Source organism: Pimephales promelas, chromosome 2 (assembly GCF_988280905.1).
Source record: "Pimephales promelas chromosome 2, fPimPro1.hap1.1, whole genome shotgun sequence".
Taxonomy (NCBI): domain Eukaryota; kingdom Metazoa; phylum Chordata; class Actinopteri; order Cypriniformes; family Leuciscidae; genus Pimephales; species Pimephales promelas.
In genome coordinates, this window is record NC_142770.1 from 33,739,102 (window position 1) to 33,761,842 (window position 22,741).

Here is a 22,741-nt window from a genome sequence, read left to right on the forward strand (position 1 = left end):
GCCTGGTGTTATGTGTGTGTGTACTATTGAGCGATTAGTGTGTGTGCTATTTCTTTTGAGTTACAGATGGCGAGGTAGAGTTGTACAGCGGAAAGCAAAGTGACGTCACGGGAGTTCCTGCTATTTAAGCGGTGCCGGTTCTGATGTCACGGGTCTCTCACAGCTCTGTCACAGCTCGCCTTTAGATCTCCTCTTCTCTCCGCCTAATTACCAGCTGGGGTGATCACCTGTGGGTTGTCGTCTCGCCATGCGGGAGCGAGGCAAATGATTGTTTTCTTTTGATTCTAGTTTATTTGTTTAAACCAGGTAGTGGCTTTATTTTCCTTTGTACACTTTTTATTATTTATTTAGTTTAGTGAAGGGAAGCAGCTGCCCGGAAGATTCACCCGTTTTATTTCTTTTCGGGAGCCAGGTAAGATCTCTCCTGACTGAAGTACAGGGTTAGCAAGGGTATCTGTTTTCCCTTTATGGGCCCTACCTGTGTTATCTTTATTTTGCTGAATTTATGATTTATTGTTCACTCAACTCTCAAGGCCTTTCTAATTAAAAATATGGTGTGTTAACGCCAGAAACGCTAAATCGTCTGTGATTTCTATATGTTCGGTCTTTTATCTATGTGAGAATTTTTAACGAGCTGAACTGGATTGAGGGCTGTAACATATTTGGGGGCTCGTCCGAGATCGATGAACGAATTTTGTGTGGCTTTGTTTAATCTGCTCACACTTTGTAGTTGTTACTTCGGTAACTTTGTATAATCAGTCGATTGGCGTGAATTTTTTTTGACTCGTGTAGTGCTCGTTTTTTGTTTCCTCTCTTAACCCAAACGTTAGATCTAACCATGTTCGAATTAACTAACTTTATTGCAGATCCGACGCAAGATGAGCTGTTCAAAATCAACAGGGTAGATCTTACGAAAATTGCTGCTCACTTTAAGGTTGGTTTCCGTAAAACTATAACTAAACGTGAGTTACAGATATTGCTTCTTGATTCATTGCATGAATTGGGCGTTTTTGGTGATGAGGAAAAGATGATGGATTATCCTGATTCAGTTGAGGGTGGTTCAGAGAATCTTGCATTGCAGATTAAGAAATTGGAGCTGCAAGCTAAGGAGCACGACAGAGTTTTGTTGAGGGAGAGAGAAGAATGGGAGCGTGAGAAAGAGAGACAAATGAATCGTGAGAGACATGAACTTGAGTTGAAAAGGTTAGAAATGGAGCAAGCGTGCCGCCTGAAAGAAATGGAGCTGAAATCTCGTGAAAGAGGTTTAACAGATACTTCTGATTTCGACGTGAGTCGTAATATTCGTATGGTTCCTCAGTTTCGAGAGCAAGAGGTAGATAAGTTTTTTGCTCTTTTTGAACGCGTTGCTAACAATATGAAATGGCCGAAAACATTTAGGCCCATGTTGTTGCAGTGTGTTTTTGTGGGTAAAGCCCAAGAAGCTTTTTCTTCTTTATCAGTTGAGGAGAGTCTTGATTACGATCAGGTGAAGGTGTCCGTTCTTAGAGTGTATGAGCTGGTTCCCGAAGCTTATCGTCAGAAATTTCGTAACCTTCGGAAAACTAATGAGACTTACGTTGAGTTCGCTCGGGAGAAGGAGTCAATGTTTGATCGTTGGTGCGTTTCTATGAAAGTGAAAACTTTCGAAGAGCTCCGTGAACTGATTATTTTAGAGGAATTTAAAAACTGCTTACCCGAACGCGTTGTAACTTATTTAAATGAGCAAAAAGTTTTGAAATGTTCCGCTGCTGCCGCGTTGGCTGATGAATATGTGCTTACACATAAAAATGTGTTTAGCGTAACACCAAAGATTTCATCAGTTAACAGTCAGCGGTCTTCTCAGTGTAACTTGGAACGCCCTCTGCCTGTCGACAAAGTGGCGGTGAGTTCTGATAAATCCGTGTTCTCACCTGTTTGTTGTTATTGTAAGAAACGTGGACACATTATTTCTGAGTGTAATGTGCTCAAAAAGAAGAATAATGTTCCTAAACCAGTAGGTCTGTTGATGACGTCCTCGTCACAGGTGGAAGGACTGCAGTCGTTGGCTTCTGATGCTGACATGTGGAAAGATGAGGGATATGTGCCGTTCATGATGGACGGATTCGTATCTTTGGCAGGTAAAGATGATTTACGTAAACCAGTCAAGATACTTCGTGATACAGGCGCTGCTCAGAGTTTTATTCTGGAGGGAGTATTGCCGTTGTCTGATGAGAGCTTTATTGGTTCAAGCGTCTTGGTACAGGGTTTTGAAATGGGCTTTGTGAAGGTACCTTTGCATGAGATTGAAATTGAGTCTTCCCTTGTTGTTGGCCGCGTTGTGGTTGGAGTGCGACCGTGTCTTCCTGTTCGAGATGTCACATTTATTTTAGGAAATGACTTAGCGGGAGGAAAAGTTTTTGCTAGCCCTGAGGTAACTGATGTTCCTCTACCTGGTACTTCTATTGATGCATTAGCTCAGACATATCCTGAGGTTTTTCCCTCATGTGCTGTTACTCGCGCTATGACCCAGAGACTGAAAGATAAAAATCTTTGTGAATCAGAAAGTGAGTGGAATTTTGATTTGAGTGATACGTTCCTCTCTAATGCAGATTTTTGTCAGGTTAAGTGTTCAGACTTTGTTGACGGTTTAGACATCGCCGTTAATAAGCGAGATGAACACTCTATGGGGCTCAATGGATTGTCTCTGTCTCGCGAGCAGCTTATTGTTGAACAGAGGAAAGATGAGAAAACGTCATCCCTCTTTGAAGCTGTTGTTCCTGTGGAGCAACTCGAACAGGTATCGCAAGGTTACTTTATTGAAGATGGGGTGTTGATGAGGAAGTGGAGACCACCTACTGCATCTGCTGATGATGAGTGGCAAGTCGTCAAGCAGATAATAGTTCCCTCCTCGTACCGCTCTGAGATTTTGAGCCTTGCGCATGATAGCCCGTTTGCCGGTCATTTAGGAGTGAATAAAACATACGACCGTATCCTCCGTAATTTTTTCTGGCCTGGTTTGAAAACCGATGTTGCGAGTTATTGCCGAAGTTGTCATGTGTGCCAAATGACGGGAAAACCGAACCAGAATATCCCACCCGCTCCATTACATCCAATTCCTGCTTTTAGTGAACCATTTGAGCGGGTGATGATTGACTGTGTCGGTCCTTTGCCTCGTACTAAGTCAGGAAATCAATACTTGCTGACCATAATGTGCTCGTCAACACGTTTTCCAGAGGCAATCCCTCTGCGTAAAATTACTGCACCAGTGATTGTGAAATCTCTTGTAAAGTTTTTCTCACTGTTTGGTCTTCCGCGTACTATTCAATCGGACCAAGGTACGAATTTTATGTCACGTGTGTTTAAACAAGCTCTGGAGCAGTTGCATATACAACATCGTACGTCAAGTTGTTACCATCCTGAAAGCCAGGGCGCACTTGAAAGGTTCCATCAGACTTTAAAGTCAATGTTGCGCGCGTTCTGTCTTGAGTTTCAGAAGGATTGGGACGACGGGGTACCCATGGTTATGTTCGCCGTGCGAGAGGTTGTGCAGGAGTCGTTGGGCTTTAGTCCGGCTGAACTGGTGTTCGGGCATACTGTCCGTGGGCCACTTAAAGTGATTAAAGATCATTGGACTAGTGACCCAACTCCTAACATTCTTGACTATGTTTCAGGATTTCGTTTCAAGTTGCGTCGTGCATGTGAGTTGGCCAAAGAGAATTTGGCGATTTCTCAGCGACGAATGAAAAAACGTTATGATCGTTGTGCTAAACTTCGTAGCTTCGCTCCTGGCGACAAGGTGTTAGTGCTGATGCCAGTGCCTGGGTCTGCATTGCAAGCTCGTTATTATGGTCCTTACCCAGTTAAAGAAAAGGTGAGTGAGCTTGATTATGTTATCTCGACGAATGACCGAAGAAAGAAAACTCGTCTTTGTCATATTAACATGCTTAAACCGTACTTCGAAAGACCGCCAGAATGGTCTGGTAGGAAGTCGGCTGTGTTGACTGTTTTACCTACAGACTTTCCGGTGACCGAGGGACCGGTGCTGTCCAGTGCTGATGTACCTGAGGATGGGGTGCTGTCCAGTGCTGAATCTTTCATCCGCCCAGAGTGTCCTTTATCGGACAACGTTGCTGTTGCCACTTGTGAAGGGGATGTTGAGTTTCCTGCTGCAGAACTGGTTGCGGGAAGGTTGAAGAATTCTTCGATAATTCGAACTTTGGACTCGCATTTTTCACATTTAACTGTAACTGAACGAGCTGATGTGATTAGTATTATTCGGAAGTATTAGAATTTGTTCTCTGATGTTCCCTCGTGTACCTCATTAATAGAGCATGATATCGACGTTGGCGATTCGTTGCCTATTAAACAACACGCATATCGTGTGAGCCCTGAAAAGAGAACTCAGCTGCAACACGAGGTAAACTTTATGCTCGAAAATGATATCGCAGAGCCCAGTTTTAGTCCTTGGAGCTCCCCCTGCTTGTTGGTCAAAAAGACTGACGGTACATTTCGTTTTTGTACTGATTTTAGACGCGTTAATGCTGTAACGAAACCCGATAGTTATCCATTGCCGCGTATGGAAGATTGCGTGGATCATGTTGGAAATGCTGCGTTCGTCACTAAAATCGATCTGCTTAAGGGTTACTGGCAGGTGCCTTTGTCAGATCGCGCAAAAGAGATTAGTGCGTTCGTAACACCAGATCATTTCCTACATTACAAAGTAATGGCTTTCGGTTTACGAAACGCCCCAGCAACCTTTCAGAGATTGGTTAATCGTGTCATCAAAGGTATGCATAATGTTGAAGCGTATTTGGATGACTTAGTCATTTACAGCGCGTCTTGGTCAGAACATGTGGAGCAACTCGATGAGCTGTTCAGTCGTTTGTCTCGAGCTAACCTCACAGTGAATTTAGTGAAGTGCAAATTTGGTCGCGCCACGGTCACCTATCTGGGAAAAATCGTCGGTAGCGGTCAGGTTCGACCTGTTGAGTCTAAGGTGGAGGCTATCACCAATTTTCCCATGCCCACCACGCGTCGGGAGCTCCGTCGATTTTTAGGAATGGTCGGATACTACAGATATTTTTCCAAAAAATTTTCTGTCTTCGCTTCTCCTTTAACGGACCTACTTAGTCTAAAAGTTGCGTTTAAATGGACCGAGACTTGTCAGTTGAGTTTTGAGAAAATCAAAGCACTTTTGGTTTCTTCTCCTGTTTTGTCAGCTCCTGACTTTTCTACTCCGTTTTTTCTTGCTGTTGATGCAAGTGACACTGGTGCTGGAGCTGTACTCCTTCAACTAGATCAGGCTGGTGTTGAGCATCCTGTTTGCTACTTTTCACGCAAATTTAATAAACATCAGCGAGGTTACTCCACTATTGAGAAGGAGGCGCTCGCCCTTGTCCTTGCCATTCAACATTTTGATGTTTACATTGCTTCTGTTACGCACCCACTGATTGTTTACACGGATCACAATCCCTTGACTTTTATTAGTCGAATGAAAAACAATAATCAACGACTGATGCGTTGGAGTTTGTTTTTACAGACTTTTGAGTTGGACATTCGTCACATTCGGGGTAAGGATAACGTGATTGCTGACGCTTTGTCTCGTACTTGAATTAATTGTAGGTTATTCTGAGGTAAGATGATTTCATCCCTACAATTAATCATTTAAGGGTGAGGGTGTTATGTGTGTGTGTACTATTGAGCGATTAGTGTGTGTGCTATTTCTTTTGAGTTACAGATGGTGAGGTAGAGTTGTACAGCGGAAAGCAAAGTGACGTCACGGGAGTTCCTGCTATTTAAGCGGTGCCGGTTCTGATGTCACGGGTCTCTCACAGCTCTCTCACAGCTCGCTCTTAGATCTCCTCTTCTCTCCGCCTAATTACCAGCTGGGGTGATCACCTGTGGGTTGTCGTCTCGCCATGCGGGAGCGAGGCGAATGATTGTTTTCTTTTGATTCTAGTTTATTTGTTTAAACCAGGTAGTGGCTTTATTTTCCTTTGTACACTTTTTATTATTTATTTAGTTTAGTGAAGGGAAGCAGCTGCCCGGAAGATTCACCCGTTTTATTTCTTTTCGGGAGCCAGGTAAGATCTCTCCTGACTGAAGTACAGGGTTAGCAAGGGTATCTGTTTTCCCTTTATGGGCCCTACCTGTGTTATCTTTATTTTGCTGAATTTATGATTTATTGTTCACTCAACTCTCAAGGCCTTTCTAATTAAAAATATGGTGTGTTAACGCCAGAAACGCTAAATCGTCTGTGATTTCTATATGTTCGGTCTTTTATCTATGTGAGAATTTATAACGAGCTGAACTGGATTGAGGGCTGTAACACCTGGTAAGGCCTGTAACCTGGCGACCACATCCAGTGGCAGCTCGTACTCAGGAAGGTCAGGGAGACCCAGCCTGGTGTACCTGAAAAACCACACCAAGTGGGAGCTACTTCCAGAAGTTAGCTCTTAAGAACTCTTAAAGTGGGACCCGAGGAAAGACCGGGGTCTGAGCCACATAAGAAGGGACTGAAGCATACCGCGCGTTACCCTCACCATAAGGAATGGATTTTAAAAAGTGCACAAGACATCTCGTCGGGTGACTTACCACAATAATAAGTGAAGTATGGGTTTGTGTACTTCACTCTGAATTCAGGAAGGCCTGGTGAGGCCTGTAACTCAGCAACCACAATATGTGGGAGCTCATAACCAGGAAGGCCTGTTGAGGCCTGTAACCTGCTGACCACAGTGTGTGGGAGCTCATGACCAGGAAGGCCTGGTAAGGCCTGTAACCTGGCGACCACATTGGGTGGGAGCTCGTACTCAGGAAGGTCAGTGAGACCCAGTCTGGTGACCACGACCTGTGGGAGTTTACTCCACCAAGTGGAGGCTACTTCTTCCAGAAGTTAGCCAGAGAAGGGCGTCCCTGTAGCCTACTTAAGTGACAGGACGCCTCTTAAAGTGGGACCCAAGGGAAGACCGGGGTCTGACCCACATAAGAAGGGACCGAAGCATACCGCGCGTGACCCTTACCATACGAAATGGATTTTAGAAAGTACACAAGACATCCCGTCATGTGATTTACCACAATAATAGGTGAAGTATGGGTTCGTGTACTTCACTCTGAATTCAGGAAGGCCGAACTTGAGGCCTGTAACCTGGCAGCCACAACAAGTGGGAACCCATAATCAGGAAGGCCTGACAAGGCCTAACACCCGATAGTCCCAATGCATGGGGAGCTCCCATTCAGGAAGGCCGCTGAGGCCTACAGCCTGAGATGTGAAGACTCACCACTACAACTTAGCGACCACGAAAGTGGGGGTTTCACATTCAGGAAGGCCTGGTGAAGCCTGCAACCTGACATGTGACGACTCATAACCAGGAAGGCCAATGAAGCCTGAAGCCTGGTGACCACAGAGTGGGAGCAAAGTGCTCAGGAAAGGTGGTGAGGCTGTAGTCTGGCTACCGCAGCATGTGGGAGCCCACATTCCGGAAGGCTGGGTGAGGCCTGTAAACTGACTACCACAGTATGTGGGATCTCATAACCAGGAAGGCCCCTTTAAGGCCTGTAACCTAGCGACCACAATGTGTGGGAGCTCATAACCAGGAAGGCCTGGTGAGGCCTGTAACCTGGCGACCACAGTATGTGGGAGCTCATAACCAGGAAGGCCTGGTGAGGCCTGTAACCTGGCGACCACAATGTGTGGGAGCTCATAACCGGGAAGGCCTGGTGAGGCCTTTAACCTGGCGACCACAGTATGTGAGAGCTCGTATCCTGGTGACCACAGTATGTGGGAGCTCATAACCAGGAAGGCCTGGTGAGGCCTTTAACCTGGCGACCACAGTATGTGAGAGCTCGTATCCTGGTGACCACAGTATGTGGGAGCTCATAACCAGGAAGGCCTGGTGAAGCCTGTAACCCAGCGACCACAGCATGTGGGAGCTCATAACCAGGAAGGCCTAGTGAGGCCTGTAACCTGGCAGTCACATTGTTTCCCTCCTTTTTTTTTTTTTTACACATCACCTCGCTCACCATGATCCCCGGCTCTGTACAGGAGACGATTTCTGAAAAAAAAGAGAAACAGAAGTCATTGCTTTTTCAAAAACCATTTCCATTATTTTTTACTAATAAACCAGGCAAACAAAGGCGCTCCTAACACCAAGCTGAAGCGGGCCTGATGTAGGAAGAGCCTGGGAGTGATGGTGTTGGGAGACAGGATCCCAAGAGGCGATGTCTAAGAACGTTTATTCTGCATCACCTCTCTAAGATCCCGTCTCCCGCGGGAGTTTCGTCTCCTGCGCGCCCTGCTCCCCCTATTGGAAGGAGGGGGCGCACGGGAGGCGACACTAGCCTTCTGGGCCCGCCTGTGATCCTCAGACCATGACGGACCGGGCTCTCCCGCCTGCCTGGGCTGGGCCGAGGACCTCCGCGGTATGCAGCTCTTAAATGCCGCGGAACGCGCCCTCGCCCCCCTGAACTTCTCAACCACCGTCTCGACGGAAGGTCCGAAAAGTTCAGAAGACGAAACCGGCGAATCGAGGAGAAAAGTCTTATCTTTCTCCCCGATGTCAGCCTGGTTGAGCCACAGATGCCTCTCCGTGGCCACCATAGCAGCCATCGCACGACCGATGGAACCCGCAGACTGCTTGGTGGACCGGAGCGCCAGGGGACAAACCAGCCCCCTGATCGAGGTCCCGCAGCAGGTCAGCTTGGTAGGCCTGAAGGACCGCGAGGGTGTGCAGAACCGCACCCGCCTGACCTGCCGCCTTGTACGCTCTGCCATTCAAGCGTGAAGTTGTTTTGAGCGCCTTGGATGGCAGGGTTGGAGCTTCTAGTGAGGATGGCCGACCAGAGGCGAGATAGTTAGCCAACGTCTCGTCTACTGGTGGCATCGACACACACCCATGCTCTGCGGCTCCCTCCACATCAGCGAAACTAGCCCGCTGATGCAGATGGAGACGCGCAGAGAACGGGTTCTTCCATGCCTTCTCGATCTCAGAGTGGAGAGCGGGAAGAAATGGAAGGGTCAACCGAGCTGGTGGTTTACGGGTGGGGAGGAACCGGTCGTCCAAAATACCACGAACGGGCTCCTCCCGGATGCGCCTCCATTCTAGCTGTAGTCTATCCGTGGCGCGCCCCATAACATCCACCAGCTCAGCGTACACTGGACAAGAGGGCTGAGATGGTTCGGTCTCAACCAAACTGACATCATCCAAAGCCAACTCTTGCCCGGCCCGAAGAGAATCATTTACAGATCCATCAGAGAGAGAGAGCACATCCTCAGCATTGATCTGTAATACGTCCTCGTCAGCTGGCGAATCATCCGAAAGGTTAACGCCCCTTTCCAGCTGATCCGCCAGCTCCATCTGAGAGCCCCACGAGCTCAATCGCCGCTGAGCCTCAGCCCGAGCGGGACCAGCACCGCGGGGTTCAGATGCCGTACCCACTTCCCTCGAGAAGAGGGACAGACGAGAGCTTAGAGTTTTGATGGAAAAACCCTCGCAGTTCGCGCAAGAAGCTCCCTCGAGAGCCTCCCGCGCGTGCTCTTCAACCAGACAGAACACGCACAGATCGTGTGGATCTTCCGGTGTCAAATATCTAGGACACGGATCAGCACACTTGCGGAAGGTATTCTTTTGCCGCTTCTCTGCACGCTTCATCTTGAATCGTTGATATCGAAAACAGACAAACAGTCCCTGAAGACGAAAAGATGTTGTCACGGTTTCAAGGCGCCCTTCTTATACATCCAGATTGACGCGCTCATCATACAAGCTGATGATGCACGGGCTAACGCCGGTCAACCTGATTACTGTGAGTTGATATTTGATTTCAGACACCTGTCACGCCTAAGGCGTTCCCCATTGCGTCATTCGACGTATTGTTGAGTTCCCTTCGAAAGGGAACAATAGGGTTTCAGCACTTCGTGCTTGAACCCCTAATAATGTCTAGTGCGGTGGCTGTGATATAGACTATAAACCAACCAACGTCTGTTGCCCTGATTTTTTTAATGACTTATTGCGAAAGCAAAAAAAGACATTTTGGTCGCATAACATTGGTTAATGGAAACGCCGTCATTTCGCAATAGTTTTTTATCGACATTTAGAAAATGTCGCAATCTGTAATGGAAACACGCCTATTGTTAGGAGAGAACTCCATAGTAGGGATGCAAATGGTTAATCGATTGATTAATTGTCGAGAAGAATTTACTCGATTAAATTAAATTAATTGTCGGCCAAGTGAACATTTTGAAAGTGACAGGATGTTCTAACGCGAGAGAGCCGACAAACTTGAGGCGGCAAAAAAGAAACCAAACATGAGGTTGTGTGAGTGGAGTGCATCGATATTGACTACCAGCAATACAACGTGCTAACCTTGAAAATCCAGCTGTATTCTAACAATAACTTAGCTCATACCTGTCAACACTCCCGTTTTCCTGGGTTTCTCACATTTTTTAGTCCTATCTCCTGGACCCCTGCCGGTTTGTTATTTTTCCCGGAAAACTAGTCCAACTGTCTGTCACACTTTCATACATGGTGTGTTCACTTCGCATAGACAGCAAAAGGGGTGTTCGAGGCAAACGGCACATTCAATACAATACTGCCGAGTGCCGATAGTTCAACAGGGAGCGCGCAGCTCTTAAAGGGGCCACACCTTATTTCCACTCGTTCCCACTCGTTCCACTTGCATATTATAAGTGCTGCCGCTAATGTTTTTAGTTTGTTATTTAATTAGTTTACCAGATAGATTATTGTAGTAGAGACGCACCGATTGATCGGCTGTGAACAGAATCGGCTGATTTTCACATGATCGGCGACCGGCCGGTCAGTCTGACATATGCCGATTTTGCGCCGGTCAAATGCACTCGGGCGCCGCATGAGACTGCACATGGAACGCAATGACGTAGTAAACCTCATGAATTAAGGCCGTTTCACACCGGTAGCCGGAGTAGCGCGTGAGCGTCGAGCCGGGGCAGCGCGTGAGCAGCAGTGAAGCGCGGTTTTCGGTGCCCATATATAATTTCCCAATCGTTTCGCTCCACATGTCCTGTTTAGCCCGGCTGGACAAGTGTCAGATGAGAGTTGAACTGTTTGAGAAATATAACTTGCCATTGATGTACAAGTAATTGCTATGGAGCCCGGGAAGTCACCTGTGGGGGAAAAAAAAAACAATCCGAGGCGACGGTTTTGCAATCCGTCCCCTCAGTTTATAAACTGTACTCACGGATTACATTTAGGATACTTTTATCTTTAAAGTCCATTTTTAGAGGAAAAAGCTCAGTACCTACCAAATAAGCGAAAAAAATAAATAAAATAATAATAACACAGTTCAAAAACTCTAAAAGTTTTGGTTATAAGTTTTTTTTATAAATTATTTTATGGTAAAAATATATTACTGTCTTCGGTGAACTCATTCATAGTAATAAACGCAAATAATAATTAGCTATCAAATCAAAATCCATTTAGGCTACATAGGCTTATTTAGAAGACGCTTTTATCCCCCAAAAAAAGAACAAAGCAATTCGTCAAATGTCAGTCTTAGACAATAATAATGGGCTAAGATTCTAACAAACAAACACAGGTTTTTAACGCATATCCAACTGTTTGTGTGAAGCGCGCACTGCATGTCACTGCCGCGGCCGCAAACACTTGCATATTCCTATCAATCAACAGTGGAACAATTTAAAATAATCTAGCATTTCTGGTCATACAGAAAAAATACATTATACATAATACATTATTTGCAACTACTTTTATTTGTGTACACTCACAATAACAAGAAAACGATGTGTATTTGTAAAGTAAAATAAAAACAATCAGTGCACTCCGGAGCGCGTCTCATTTCTCTAAAGGTGCGTCAGCTTTAAAGCGGAGATGGAGACATGTTTAGCCCGACACTAGAAAACTGTTTATTTACTGTGGGCAAAATATAGTTTTTAGAAAGTAAAATCTATTTTTTTTTCATATTAATTTGCGAATATTTTAAATGTTTAATTTAAAGGCAAAACTTGCATAGCCTATGCGTCAAAATCTAGTGTTTATTTGTGATAAGCCCTGTATTATTATTGTCTAACTTGTATTATGACTGACATTTGATGAATTGCTTTGTTTCTTTTTTTGATAAAAGCATCTTATACCTAAATATGTAGCCTAAATGTAATAATAATAGCATATTATTATTAGGCCTATTTGCATTTATAACTTTAAATGAGTTCACTTAAGACAGGAATATGTTAATCATAAAACAATTTATGAATATTTTATTTTTATAGGCCTATAACTTTGTGTTTGTGTTAGGCTATATATTATTATTTTTTATTTTTTTGTATGTGAAGTCCTTTTAAAAACAATGCATCCCGCATCTAAACAGGAGGCCTGGTTGAATCATGCGGACGAATTGTTAAACCGCCTCGGATTGTTTTTTTCCCCCACAGGTGACTTCCCGGGCTCCGTAGATTGCAATAGGGTTGTGTGTGAGAGAGAAATAAGGCTATTTTTATTTTAAATAAAATGCTATTGAATTTAAATGCTATTTTTTTTTTTTTTTTTTTGGTTATTGGATGTGAAAAGGAAATGGTTCTTCCATAGCACTGCACTTAAGATTTGTGTGAATTTCCCACACCAGGAGTAATTTATATAGTTCTGTTTATAGCAATTATCTGTTCAAAATGTTCTATGCAAACTGTTCTATTAAAGAGAAGATAGAAAATACATTTTTGTGTGTTGTAAAGTGGTTTGAAAAAATTAAATCGGAATCGGCTAAAATCGGTATCGGCAGGTCAAACAAAGGAAAAATCGGAAATCGGGATCGGCCTTGAAAACTGTAATCGGTGCATCTCTAATAGGTAGGCTTAATATAGTGTATGTAGGATAAGTCTACCCATATATATTTTTATTTAAAATTTATTTTATGTTGTTTAATGTTTCACATGCAACAAGTGAGCCAGTGCACAATTATTTGTATGTATTTTAATTTTCTGTGCACAATTTATTTTGTTAAACTACATAAATGCCATTATTCTGTGACGTATCCTGTTAAAATAAAACATCAATTGAGCAATATAACATGTATTTTTATTCAGTATATAAGCAATATTTAGCTTTTTTTGTTAAATTGATACCGTGAGAAATTTACATTCTCAGGAAAATAGGCGCTTATCACGTTATCAGTTAATCGTTAATCGATCGATAAGGTTGATCAACTAATGATTAATTAATTAATAGATAATTTGCATCTCTACTCCATAGTGACTGAGTCAGTCTGATTGAATTTGATATGGAAATTTGGTATTCACCCAGAAAAGGTATATTGAAGAATGCAAAAAAGTGTTAGGTGTATGTATCAGGAGGAGAAACATAAAAGTGTCTAAGTTTGTATTTTGTGAGAGTTATTTAGTACTCTCAAAGGGGGAAATGTATTATTACAAATTTTATTAACATGTTTAATTTAGACATTTCCATTGCTTTGTTTCAGAGGGTCTCCACCTCTATATCATCCCTCCCTCTTGAAATGTATATAAAACACAACATAAACTGCTTTAGTTGGACTTTTTTTTTTTTTTTTTTGACAAAGCAGACTACAGTGATGCAACAGCAATAAAAGAATCCTGCTTAAAAAGATGCAAACCGAGTCTCCTGGTCTTCGCTACACTTTAGAAAAAAAAGGTTTTCTACAACCATTTCGACAGAAATTAATCAATCAAAACTAACTTTAGCTGGAAATAAAATTCAAGAACCGCTATAAAAACTAAACCAATCTGTTACCTTAAATTATGTTTATCTCTGTAAAGCTGCTTTGAAACAATCTGACTTGACAGAAATATAATGTATTTCATGATTAACAATTTCTAAATGAATAAATTATTTCTGGTTGCAGTGTTTTAAATGGTTTGAACTACTCCTTTAACATGGAAGAGGCAATCCTCAAGAAGAGAAGGAGGATTAGGGCGAGGGAATACCGTCGTTTTTCGTCAAAGGAACGAATAATTGAGAAGGCTTTTGAACGGTGGAGAGAACTCAATGAATTGAACATTTATCAATCAGACGCCGAGGTTGCACTGTTTCTTCTGGACAGGTGAGGAGCTTCTAGTGCTGACTTTTTTGTAAGTGAACTGTGGGAAAATATAATTCTTTAAAAAAATATGAGCGACGGTCGACTAAACTTAGCTCCAGCGAATATCAGATTGTCGGGATTTAGTGTGTGAGTTGCGTCTACTTTGAGCAATAACACTAACATTAGCCTAAGTTCAGGACTAACTTTAGCCAAATAATAATAATAAGCTGTTATTATTCCAGATAGCTGTTGTGTTTTCCCCATAACGTTAGATGTGTAGCTATTTTATCACACCGCTGCTTCCAGTGAAGCACCAGCAAAACTAGCCGTATGATATGACATGGCCCGATTGCAGATTTTATATCATTATACTTTGTAATCCAAAGCAGCCGAGTTCACATTTTACAGTTCACAGAATGAGACATCATTGAGGTCGACCGTCAATCTGAAAATAGTGTTGTATCCCACTATAACTTTTGTCAGGAAAAAAGAAATGTGTTCATATTCACTGCTGTTATTAGACATGATGTACAGTATTCATAAAATAAAACACTTGATGATAGGCCATCATCAGTAGATTTTAGGGGGTGGGGGGGATACATATTTTGGCAGGTCGAAAATACGGTCTGAAAAAATCTGTATCCCACTATAACTTTTGTCAGGAAATAGGAAATGTGTTCATATTCACTGCTGTTATTAGGCATGATGTACAGTATTCATAAAATAAAACACTTGATGATAGGCCATCATCAGTAGATTTTAGGGGGGGGGGGGTGATACATATTATGGCAGGTCGAAAATACGGTCTGAAAAAATCTGTATCCCACTATAACTTTAGGAAATGTGTTCATATTCACTGCTGTTATTAGACATGATGTACAGTATTCATAAAATAAAACACTAGATGATAGGCCATTATCTGTAGATTTTAGGGGGGGGGGATACATATTATGGCAGGTCGAAAATACGGTCTGAAAAAATCTGTATCCCACTATAACTTTAGGAAATGTGTTCATATTCACTGCTGTTATTAGACATGATGTACAGTATTCATAAAATAAAACACTTGATGATAGGCCATTATCTGTAGATTTTAGGGGGGGGGGATACATATTTTGGCAGGTCGAAAATACGGTCTGAAAAAATCTGTATCCCACAATAACTTTAGTCAGGAAATAGGAAATGTGTTTATATTCACTGCTGTTATTAGGCATGATGTACAGTATTCATAAAATAAAACACTTGATGATAGGCCATCATCAGTAGATTTTAGGGAGGGGGGTGATACATATTATGGCAGGTCGAAAATACGGTCTGAAAAAATCTGTATCCCACTATAACTTTAGGAAATGTGTTCATATTCACTGCTGTTATTAGACATGATGTACAGTATTCATAAAATAAAACACTAGATGATAGGCCATTATCTGTAGATTTTAGGGGGGGGGGATACATATTATGGCAGGTCGAAAATACGGTCTGAAAAAATCTGTATCCCACTATAACTTTAGGAAATGTGTTCATATTCACTGCTGTTATTAGACATGATGTACAGTATTCATAAAATAAAACACTTGATGATAGGCCATTATCTGTAGATTTTAGGGGGGGGGGATACATATTTTGGCAGGTCGAAAATACGGTCTGAAAAAATCTGTATCCCACAATAACTTTAGTCAGGAAATAGGAAATGTGTTTATATTCACTGCTGTTATTAGGCATGATGTACAGTATTCATAAAATAAAACACTTGATGATAGGCCATCATCAGTAGATTTTAGGGGGGGGGGATACATATTATGGCAGGTCGAAAATACGGTCTGAAAAAATCTGTATCCCACTATAACTTTAGGAAATGTGTTCATATTCACTGCTGTTATTAGACATGATGTACAGTACTCATAAAATAAAACACTAGATGATAGGCCATTATCTGTAGATTTTAGGGGGGGGGATACATATTATGGCAGGTCGAAAATACGGTCTGAAAAAATCTGTATCCCACTATAACTTTTGTCAGGAAATAGGAAATGTGTTCATATTCACTGCTGTTATTAGACATGATGTACAGTATTCACAAAATAAAACACTTAATGATAGGCCATCATCGGTAAAATCTGCCATTGACCAGCCTATGTATAAGTGCAATGCATTATTGAATAATTTTGGTAATAATTCACCATGGAAGGAGGAGGAGGAGGGGGGGAGGGGGGTAAGAATAATTTTATATCCACAGGCTGTTTGCTTGTGAAACGATATCGTCGTCTTAGTTTTTCAGTACATTCTCGTGAGAATTGATCCATTCCGTGCATGAAGCTAGATTGTTTGCCCACAAAATAATTTGTTTTTGATGGGCCACATGATATCTGTCTTTGCTAAACCTCGTCGATAAAAAAACAAAACAACAACAACAGTAAAACGATGACTTAAACTATAACACGTGAATATATTCCGATTCAAACGTACGCTGAATGACATTCAAAACAGCGCGTCTCTCAGCCCGTCTGCTTAGAGTGACTGCCGATAGGTATCAAGTTACGCCCTCATCCAAAGGCAGGGCGGGGAAATGCAGCTCATTTGCATTTAAGGTGGTATACCTCCAAAACAGCTCATTTTTAAAGAGGCCCCAAAATGTCATTTTTAAATGGTTATAATAAATTAACTGTTGGGTATTTTGAGCTGAAACTTCACAAATACATTCTGGGGACACCTGAGACCAATATTACATCTTGTAAAAAGGGGCATAATAGGTGCCCTTTAAAAACGGTTCCATGTGTAACTGCTATGTTCAAGATGAGCCATTTGCAGGCATCTGCACGCACTTTTACTTACCATGACGTTATTCACTATCTTCCTTTATTAATTCTTAATTTTCTCTGTCTAGTTTGCTACAAGTCCTGGCACAAAAAGTGTTATGTTAAGCACAATGTGAACATCACTGAACCTCTGCCAGTGGTAAGTGTTTTAGTAGAATTATTCTCAGTGAAATGCTTTCCAGTGCACATAATATAAATGTATTTTTTAATCATTATCAGGTCTGTGAAGAAAAAAGTTCAAGTGAGGTGGCATCATCAGAAGAGGAATATGTGCCTGATTCCACAGCTGATTCAAACAGCTCATGGGACAGCATAGCAGAGCCTCTAACGCAGACATTTAGAATTACAGAATTTTGAGGTGTCCACCAACAAGTCTGCTTCAAAAAAGAAAAGACGTCAAGAAAGTTTTGTAGAGAGACGGTCCGTTTTTGAAGCTGCAGAATCCTTATCTGAAGATGCAATCAGCACAAGTCAGATTGAAGTATCAGAAGTTACTGCCAAAGTAGGAAATGCTGAAGGCATAAATGTTGATAGCGCTGATGCTGGGGCTGAACATGTCTCAAACACATCCTCCTCTCTCAAAAATAAAGCTTACTGCTACATTTGTGGAAAACTACAGATAAAGTTTACACGTCACCTAAAACGTCATGAGAAAACGCATGCAGATGTTGCTCAAGTTTTAAGTCTTCCCAAGAAGTCCAAACAGCGCCAGAAAATGCTTATAAAGCTACGCACCAAGGGAAACCACACCCATAACTCAGAGGTCTTATCAAGTGGAGTTGGATCCCTAAAAGTAAGACGCACAGCAAAGACAAAATAGAATGCAAAAGACTATATTCACTGCATGCACTGCCAGGCATTATATCTCCGAAGAGATCTGTGGCGACATGTTAAAAAATGTTCTTCAAAACCAGTAGAAGCCAATTCAGAGATTGGAAGAAAAAAGGTCTTGTCTTGGTCCTCTATGAATGAGTCAGCTCTGTGTCAGCAAATATCCCCAGGTGTTTGGAAGATGTTAGCTGTCATGAAAGATGATGAGATAACTGCTACTGTGCGAAGTGACTATTCTATTCTTCAGCTGGCCCACTCATTTTTTAACAAACATGGTCAGGATCCCACCAAATACGACTATATTCGCCAGACGCTCAGAGAAAGTGGAAGACTTCTGCTTATACTTCGCAAGGAGTTCTCAATATATACCCTTGAGGATGCTGTGAGACCTGCTCATTTTGATGTGGTGATCAAAGCTGTCAAGAAAGTGTCTGGGTACGATGATGAAAAGCACTGTTACCGTACTCCAAGCCTTGCATTAAAGTTGGGTCACTCACTGCAGAAAGTCAGTGACATTTTACATTGCAGAGCACTGATGGCGCAAGACAGTAACCTGATAAAGTCAACCCAGAGTTTCAAAACCCTCTATGCTACAAAGTGGTCTGAACTCATCTCCCACACCGCTTTAACTACGCTGAATGAGCGTCACTTCAACAAGCCTTCTACTCTTCCTTTTACGGAAGACGTTCAGTGTCTTCATCTGGAAAAGATAACAGAACAAGCATTGAAGGACTTGGAAGACCACAGTTCACCAAAATCATATAGTGAACTTTGTAAAGCCACCATGGCAAATGTAATACTTTTTAACAGGAGAAGAGGGGGAGAAATTTCAAAGATGACGCTGAATGGCTTTCTAGAGAGAGACACAAGTGCCCTGAACAAGGATGTCGCTTTTGGACTGACACAATTTGAACTTCACCTTTGTCAACACTTCAGTCGTGTTGAATTAAGGGGTAAAGAGGCCGGAAAGTTGCGGTGTTACTTTCACCAGACATGGTGAAGGCCATAACACGCCTAATAGATAAAAGAAAAGACTGTGGTGTTCTGGCAGAAAACCTGTTCCTGTTTGCTAGACCTCATTGTCTGACTCCCTACAGAGGACAGGACTGTTTGAGGCTCTATGCGGGTGAATGTGGGGCTGAAAAACCTGAGCTCCTCAGGTCGACGCTATTACGGAAACATGTCGCAACTTTGTCACAGATCTTAAACCTCAAGAATCATGAGTTGGACCAGGTTGCTAACTTCCTTGGCCATGATATTCGCGTTCACCGAGAGTATTACCGACTGCCAGAGGCTACTACCCAGCTGGCCAAAATCTCCAAACTACTGCTTGCCATGGAGAAAGGGTCTCTCAGAAGCCTTCAAGGCAAAACGCTTGAGGAGATTGAAATTGAAGGTAATGCCATTTAAAGTTGTTTACATTAAAAATTAGAACTGTTTCTAACAAATGTGTTTTCATGTGTGTTCACATTGTATGTAGGCAATCTATAGCACTTGAATCTCATTATTCATCAAGGTTATATAATTTATTTTCTTTTTTGACTGATTCAAGTGCACAGAGTGAGGTCGATGAAGAGAGTGAGGTCGATGAAGGAAATCTCACATATCCACAGACTGGTAAGTACAGTGTGATTTTTCTTGATTTTGTTTTATTTATGAAATCACATGACTAATGTTAAACTTTATTAGAGATTCTGCAGAGATGAAAAGAACGACGAAACCTGTTGAGGAAGCTCCAGGCACATATTTATTGTCACCAGATGGTTAGACTTTTAACAGTGTAACTGCTTGCTATGATGTATCCCTAACCAATTTTAATTTCACTGTCAAGTCAGTAACCGTGTAATCTCTTACTGTTTTCTTTTATTTCAGACACAATTCGAGGGGATGTTAATTTGTGTCTGAAATGCAAGAAAACAGAAAGGGCCTTCTCGACTTAAGTCCCAGATAGCAATTGACTGCTCACGCAAGCAGACTGCACACACAGTTGGTTTGCATTTTGTAGGTGGGCTGATATGAGGTCACATGCAAAGATGGCGACGGGTGTAGTATGCCCATTCATTTTTTTATTTTTTTTGTAACGTTTTCTGGTTTATTCTGCGACGAGTTTGGATGAGTTTGGAGATTATGAGGAAGAACTGGTGACTTTTTTGAATACCAAAGTTGTCGTAAACTAGACTATTACATACAGCGGAAAGAAATTTGTACAACTTGCAGTTCAGGGCTCATATGGATATTTTTTGCATCTGAATTTGTTTGGTCAGTCTTTGCAGTTTGACCAGTGGAGGGCAGCTGAATTGTCTCCGGATTTCTTCAGAGCTCAGCATCTTCCCCAACCCAGTCTCACGGCAGTTCGTGATATAGTCACGAAATTTAAAGTGTTTTGATCATCGATCGCATACGAGAGCTGAATGTGGATACGAGGCGCCCTACGACCTTCACCCCCCACCGAAGAATGAGGAATCCCTTCGCCTGTGGTTAAAGGCTTTAAATTTGAAGAAACCACCGAAGCGACCGTATGTTTGTTCTTTTCATTTCGTGGACAAAAGACCCACAGAAGACCACCCGATTCCAGAAAAGTGGCTGGGCTACGAGGTCCCAATAAAAACACCAAGGAGACGTGTCCAGAGGTTAGCAGACACAGGTAATGTAAACTCTTGTTAGTTCTCAGTTTGTGTCCCTCTTGACAGTTAATTTCTTTCACATAAAGCCAACTGTCTTTTAAGTTTGTTCTCTCTTTTTATTTATCCATTGTGCATCAATTATAAGAAGTTACATATAAGAAGTTACATAGAGGACAAAAATGTCTGTGTCAAAAAACTGTCATAAACTTTTAAGCTTGGGAACACAGACTTAAGTTTGGTATCATTTGAAAGAAGACACGTGGCAGATAATTGCTGAAGTAATAAATAATAAGTACATAGGTTTAAGTTTATGAAAATTATATATGAACATTATTTTATATAAATTATATATTTTAAGAAACGAGTTGAACTCTAAAACAGCTAGAAAATCAAAGCCATATATCTTAAAAAAATAGCTTTTGGTAAGATTTTGATTGGGTGCAGTATCAGATGTTCTCCAGTGGGTGCCAGCAAAATTCCACTAGTGCACACAGTGATTGTATTTGTTAGTAGTTGAATAGTCTCTCTTTTAATATTATTACCCAATTGGCTCTATGTGTTGAACCTGCCAAATTTTATGCTGTTAGCATTGACATCAATATTATGCTGTTAGTGATTAAAAACAACAACTGAAAAGAACAAAAATGTCCATAAGGATGCACAAGGGTTAATGATATATTTGTATTTTTCTCATCCCTGCTAGCCCAGGACATTTGTAAAAATTGGAGGCAATATATGCAATATGATTATTTGAATGAGCACTAATACAGGTGTTGCTCTATAACTTGCTGTTAAGGTAGTTGTAAGTATTCTAGGTATGTTTTATGTTGTTTGCTAAACTGAGCTAATGTGGTCTTATGTTTGGCAGATGACAGCCACTGTGATGAGGAGGCTGACCAGACCATTCCACAGTCAGAGGCAACACTGCATAAAGATGCTGACACTCAGTGGGAGGTGCAGGCACTGATGGATCACACCTACACATTAGAAGGAAAGATGAAGGATGTATGCGACAGAGAAACACAATGTGGTGGAGAAGTACCCCTTGCCCATGCCATCCTGAAGAATGACACTAGCTGCGTGTTGTACACAGGCCTTTCTCTCAATGCATTTTTTGATCATGTAAAATATCTGGAACAGTTCTATAAAGCAAACTTTAAGATGCACGAAATGGATCAAATTTTGATGACCATGATGAAACTAAAGTTGAATCTACTCCAGGGTGATCTTGCAGAACGCTTTGCTGTGTCCCAGGGGTTAGTGAGCCGGATCCTCTCCTACTGGATAGACACAATGGAGGAGCACATGAGAATCTTCATTCCTTGGCTGCCACGGGAGACAATCCGGAGCACAATGCCTCAGTGCTTCAGGGAGAAGTTCCCCAACACCACCTGCATCATTGACTGCAGTGAGACCAACCTGCAGAAACCACACAACCTTGACTCCAGAGGCGAGTCCTACAGCCATTATTATTCCAGCAATACTATAAAGTATTTAGTTGCTATTGGCCCGTGTGGGCTTGTTATGTTCATTTCTCCTGCTTATGGAGGCAGGTGTAGTGACAAGTTCATCACTCAGGAGTCTGGCTTTCTGGAGTATCTTCGTCCCGGTGATGAAGTGATGGCAGACAGAGGCTTTACCATCAGAGATCTGCTGTTTGAGAGAAGGGTTAACCTTGTTCTACCAGCATTCACCCATAAAGGAGGGCAGTTGTCTGATGAGGACGTAACTGCCACAAGGAGGATTGCAAATGTTCGCATTCATGTGGAAAGAGTTATCAGGAGGCTCAAGGTGTTCAAAATAATCTCCCAGACTGTACCCATCAACTTGTCACACAAAATGGACAAAATCCTCAGAATCTGTGCGGCCCTTGTGAACATGCAGGGGGAAATCATCCACGAGGATGCTGATTGATCATGGACATATATTATCCATAATATTTGTAAATTTTTATTTGACAGCCTGCAGTCCCTTGATAGTACTATAGTTTTCTCATCTGATTTGTCTTTAATAGTCTATTTGTCAGATATCTCTATTCTGCACTGCTGATTAGTTATTTTATAATAAATTGTAAAATGTAATTATAATACAGTAGGATGTGTTTTGAATCTCAGGTTTTATACTAAATAGTTTGTGACACCTTAATGTTTTCAATTTTGTAATGACTTTTCAGGTATTGTATAATATCAACTTATTTTTAGATTATTTAATTAATTACAGATACAAAAACATATTTAACTTGTCCAACTAAAATGTGTATTATTAAAATTTTCTATCTTTATTAATTTGAATTGCTAATGTAATTTGTTTTATTTAGTCATATTTTGATCGAGTGTATGTTATGTAAATAACTAAAAAAGAAGACTAGGAGGCAAGAAGTTATAGTATTTCACTAATTTATTAACTCATTTCATTTCTTTACATTGAATGTATTTACAAGTATTCACTTTTAAA

At 41.8% G+C, this 22,741-nt stretch overlaps 1 protein-coding gene and 1 pseudogene across 1 annotated transcript; both read left to right on the plus strand.

The window, feature by feature from the left end:
* Nucleotides 1-16,197: 16,197 nt before the first annotated feature.
* On the plus strand, nt 16,198-18,199 carry LOC148997233 (uncharacterized; annotated as a pseudogene).
* A 457-nt stretch (nt 18,200-18,656) lies between these two features.
* Nucleotides 18,657-22,201, plus strand: LOC120478183 (uncharacterized). Its single transcript, XM_089119630.1, has 2 exons — nt 18,657-19,059; nt 21,156-22,201. Exons 1-2 carry the CDS (start codon nt 18,657-18,659, stop codon nt 22,199-22,201), a joined length of 1,449 nt encoding a protein of 482 aa, XP_088975756.1.
* Nucleotides 22,202-22,741: the final 540 nt, after the last annotated feature.

Excerpts from the sequence above, each read along its gene's own strand:
- LOC120478183 (XM_089119630.1), top strand. The coding sequence starts at position 18,657 with ATGGTGAAGGCCATAACACGCCTAATAGATAAAAGAAAAGACTGTGGT. Across the intron at positions 19,060-21,155 it reads TGAGGAGATTGAAATTGAAG|ATGACAGCCACTGTGATGAG; the intron begins GTAATGCCATTT and ends TATGTTTGGCAG.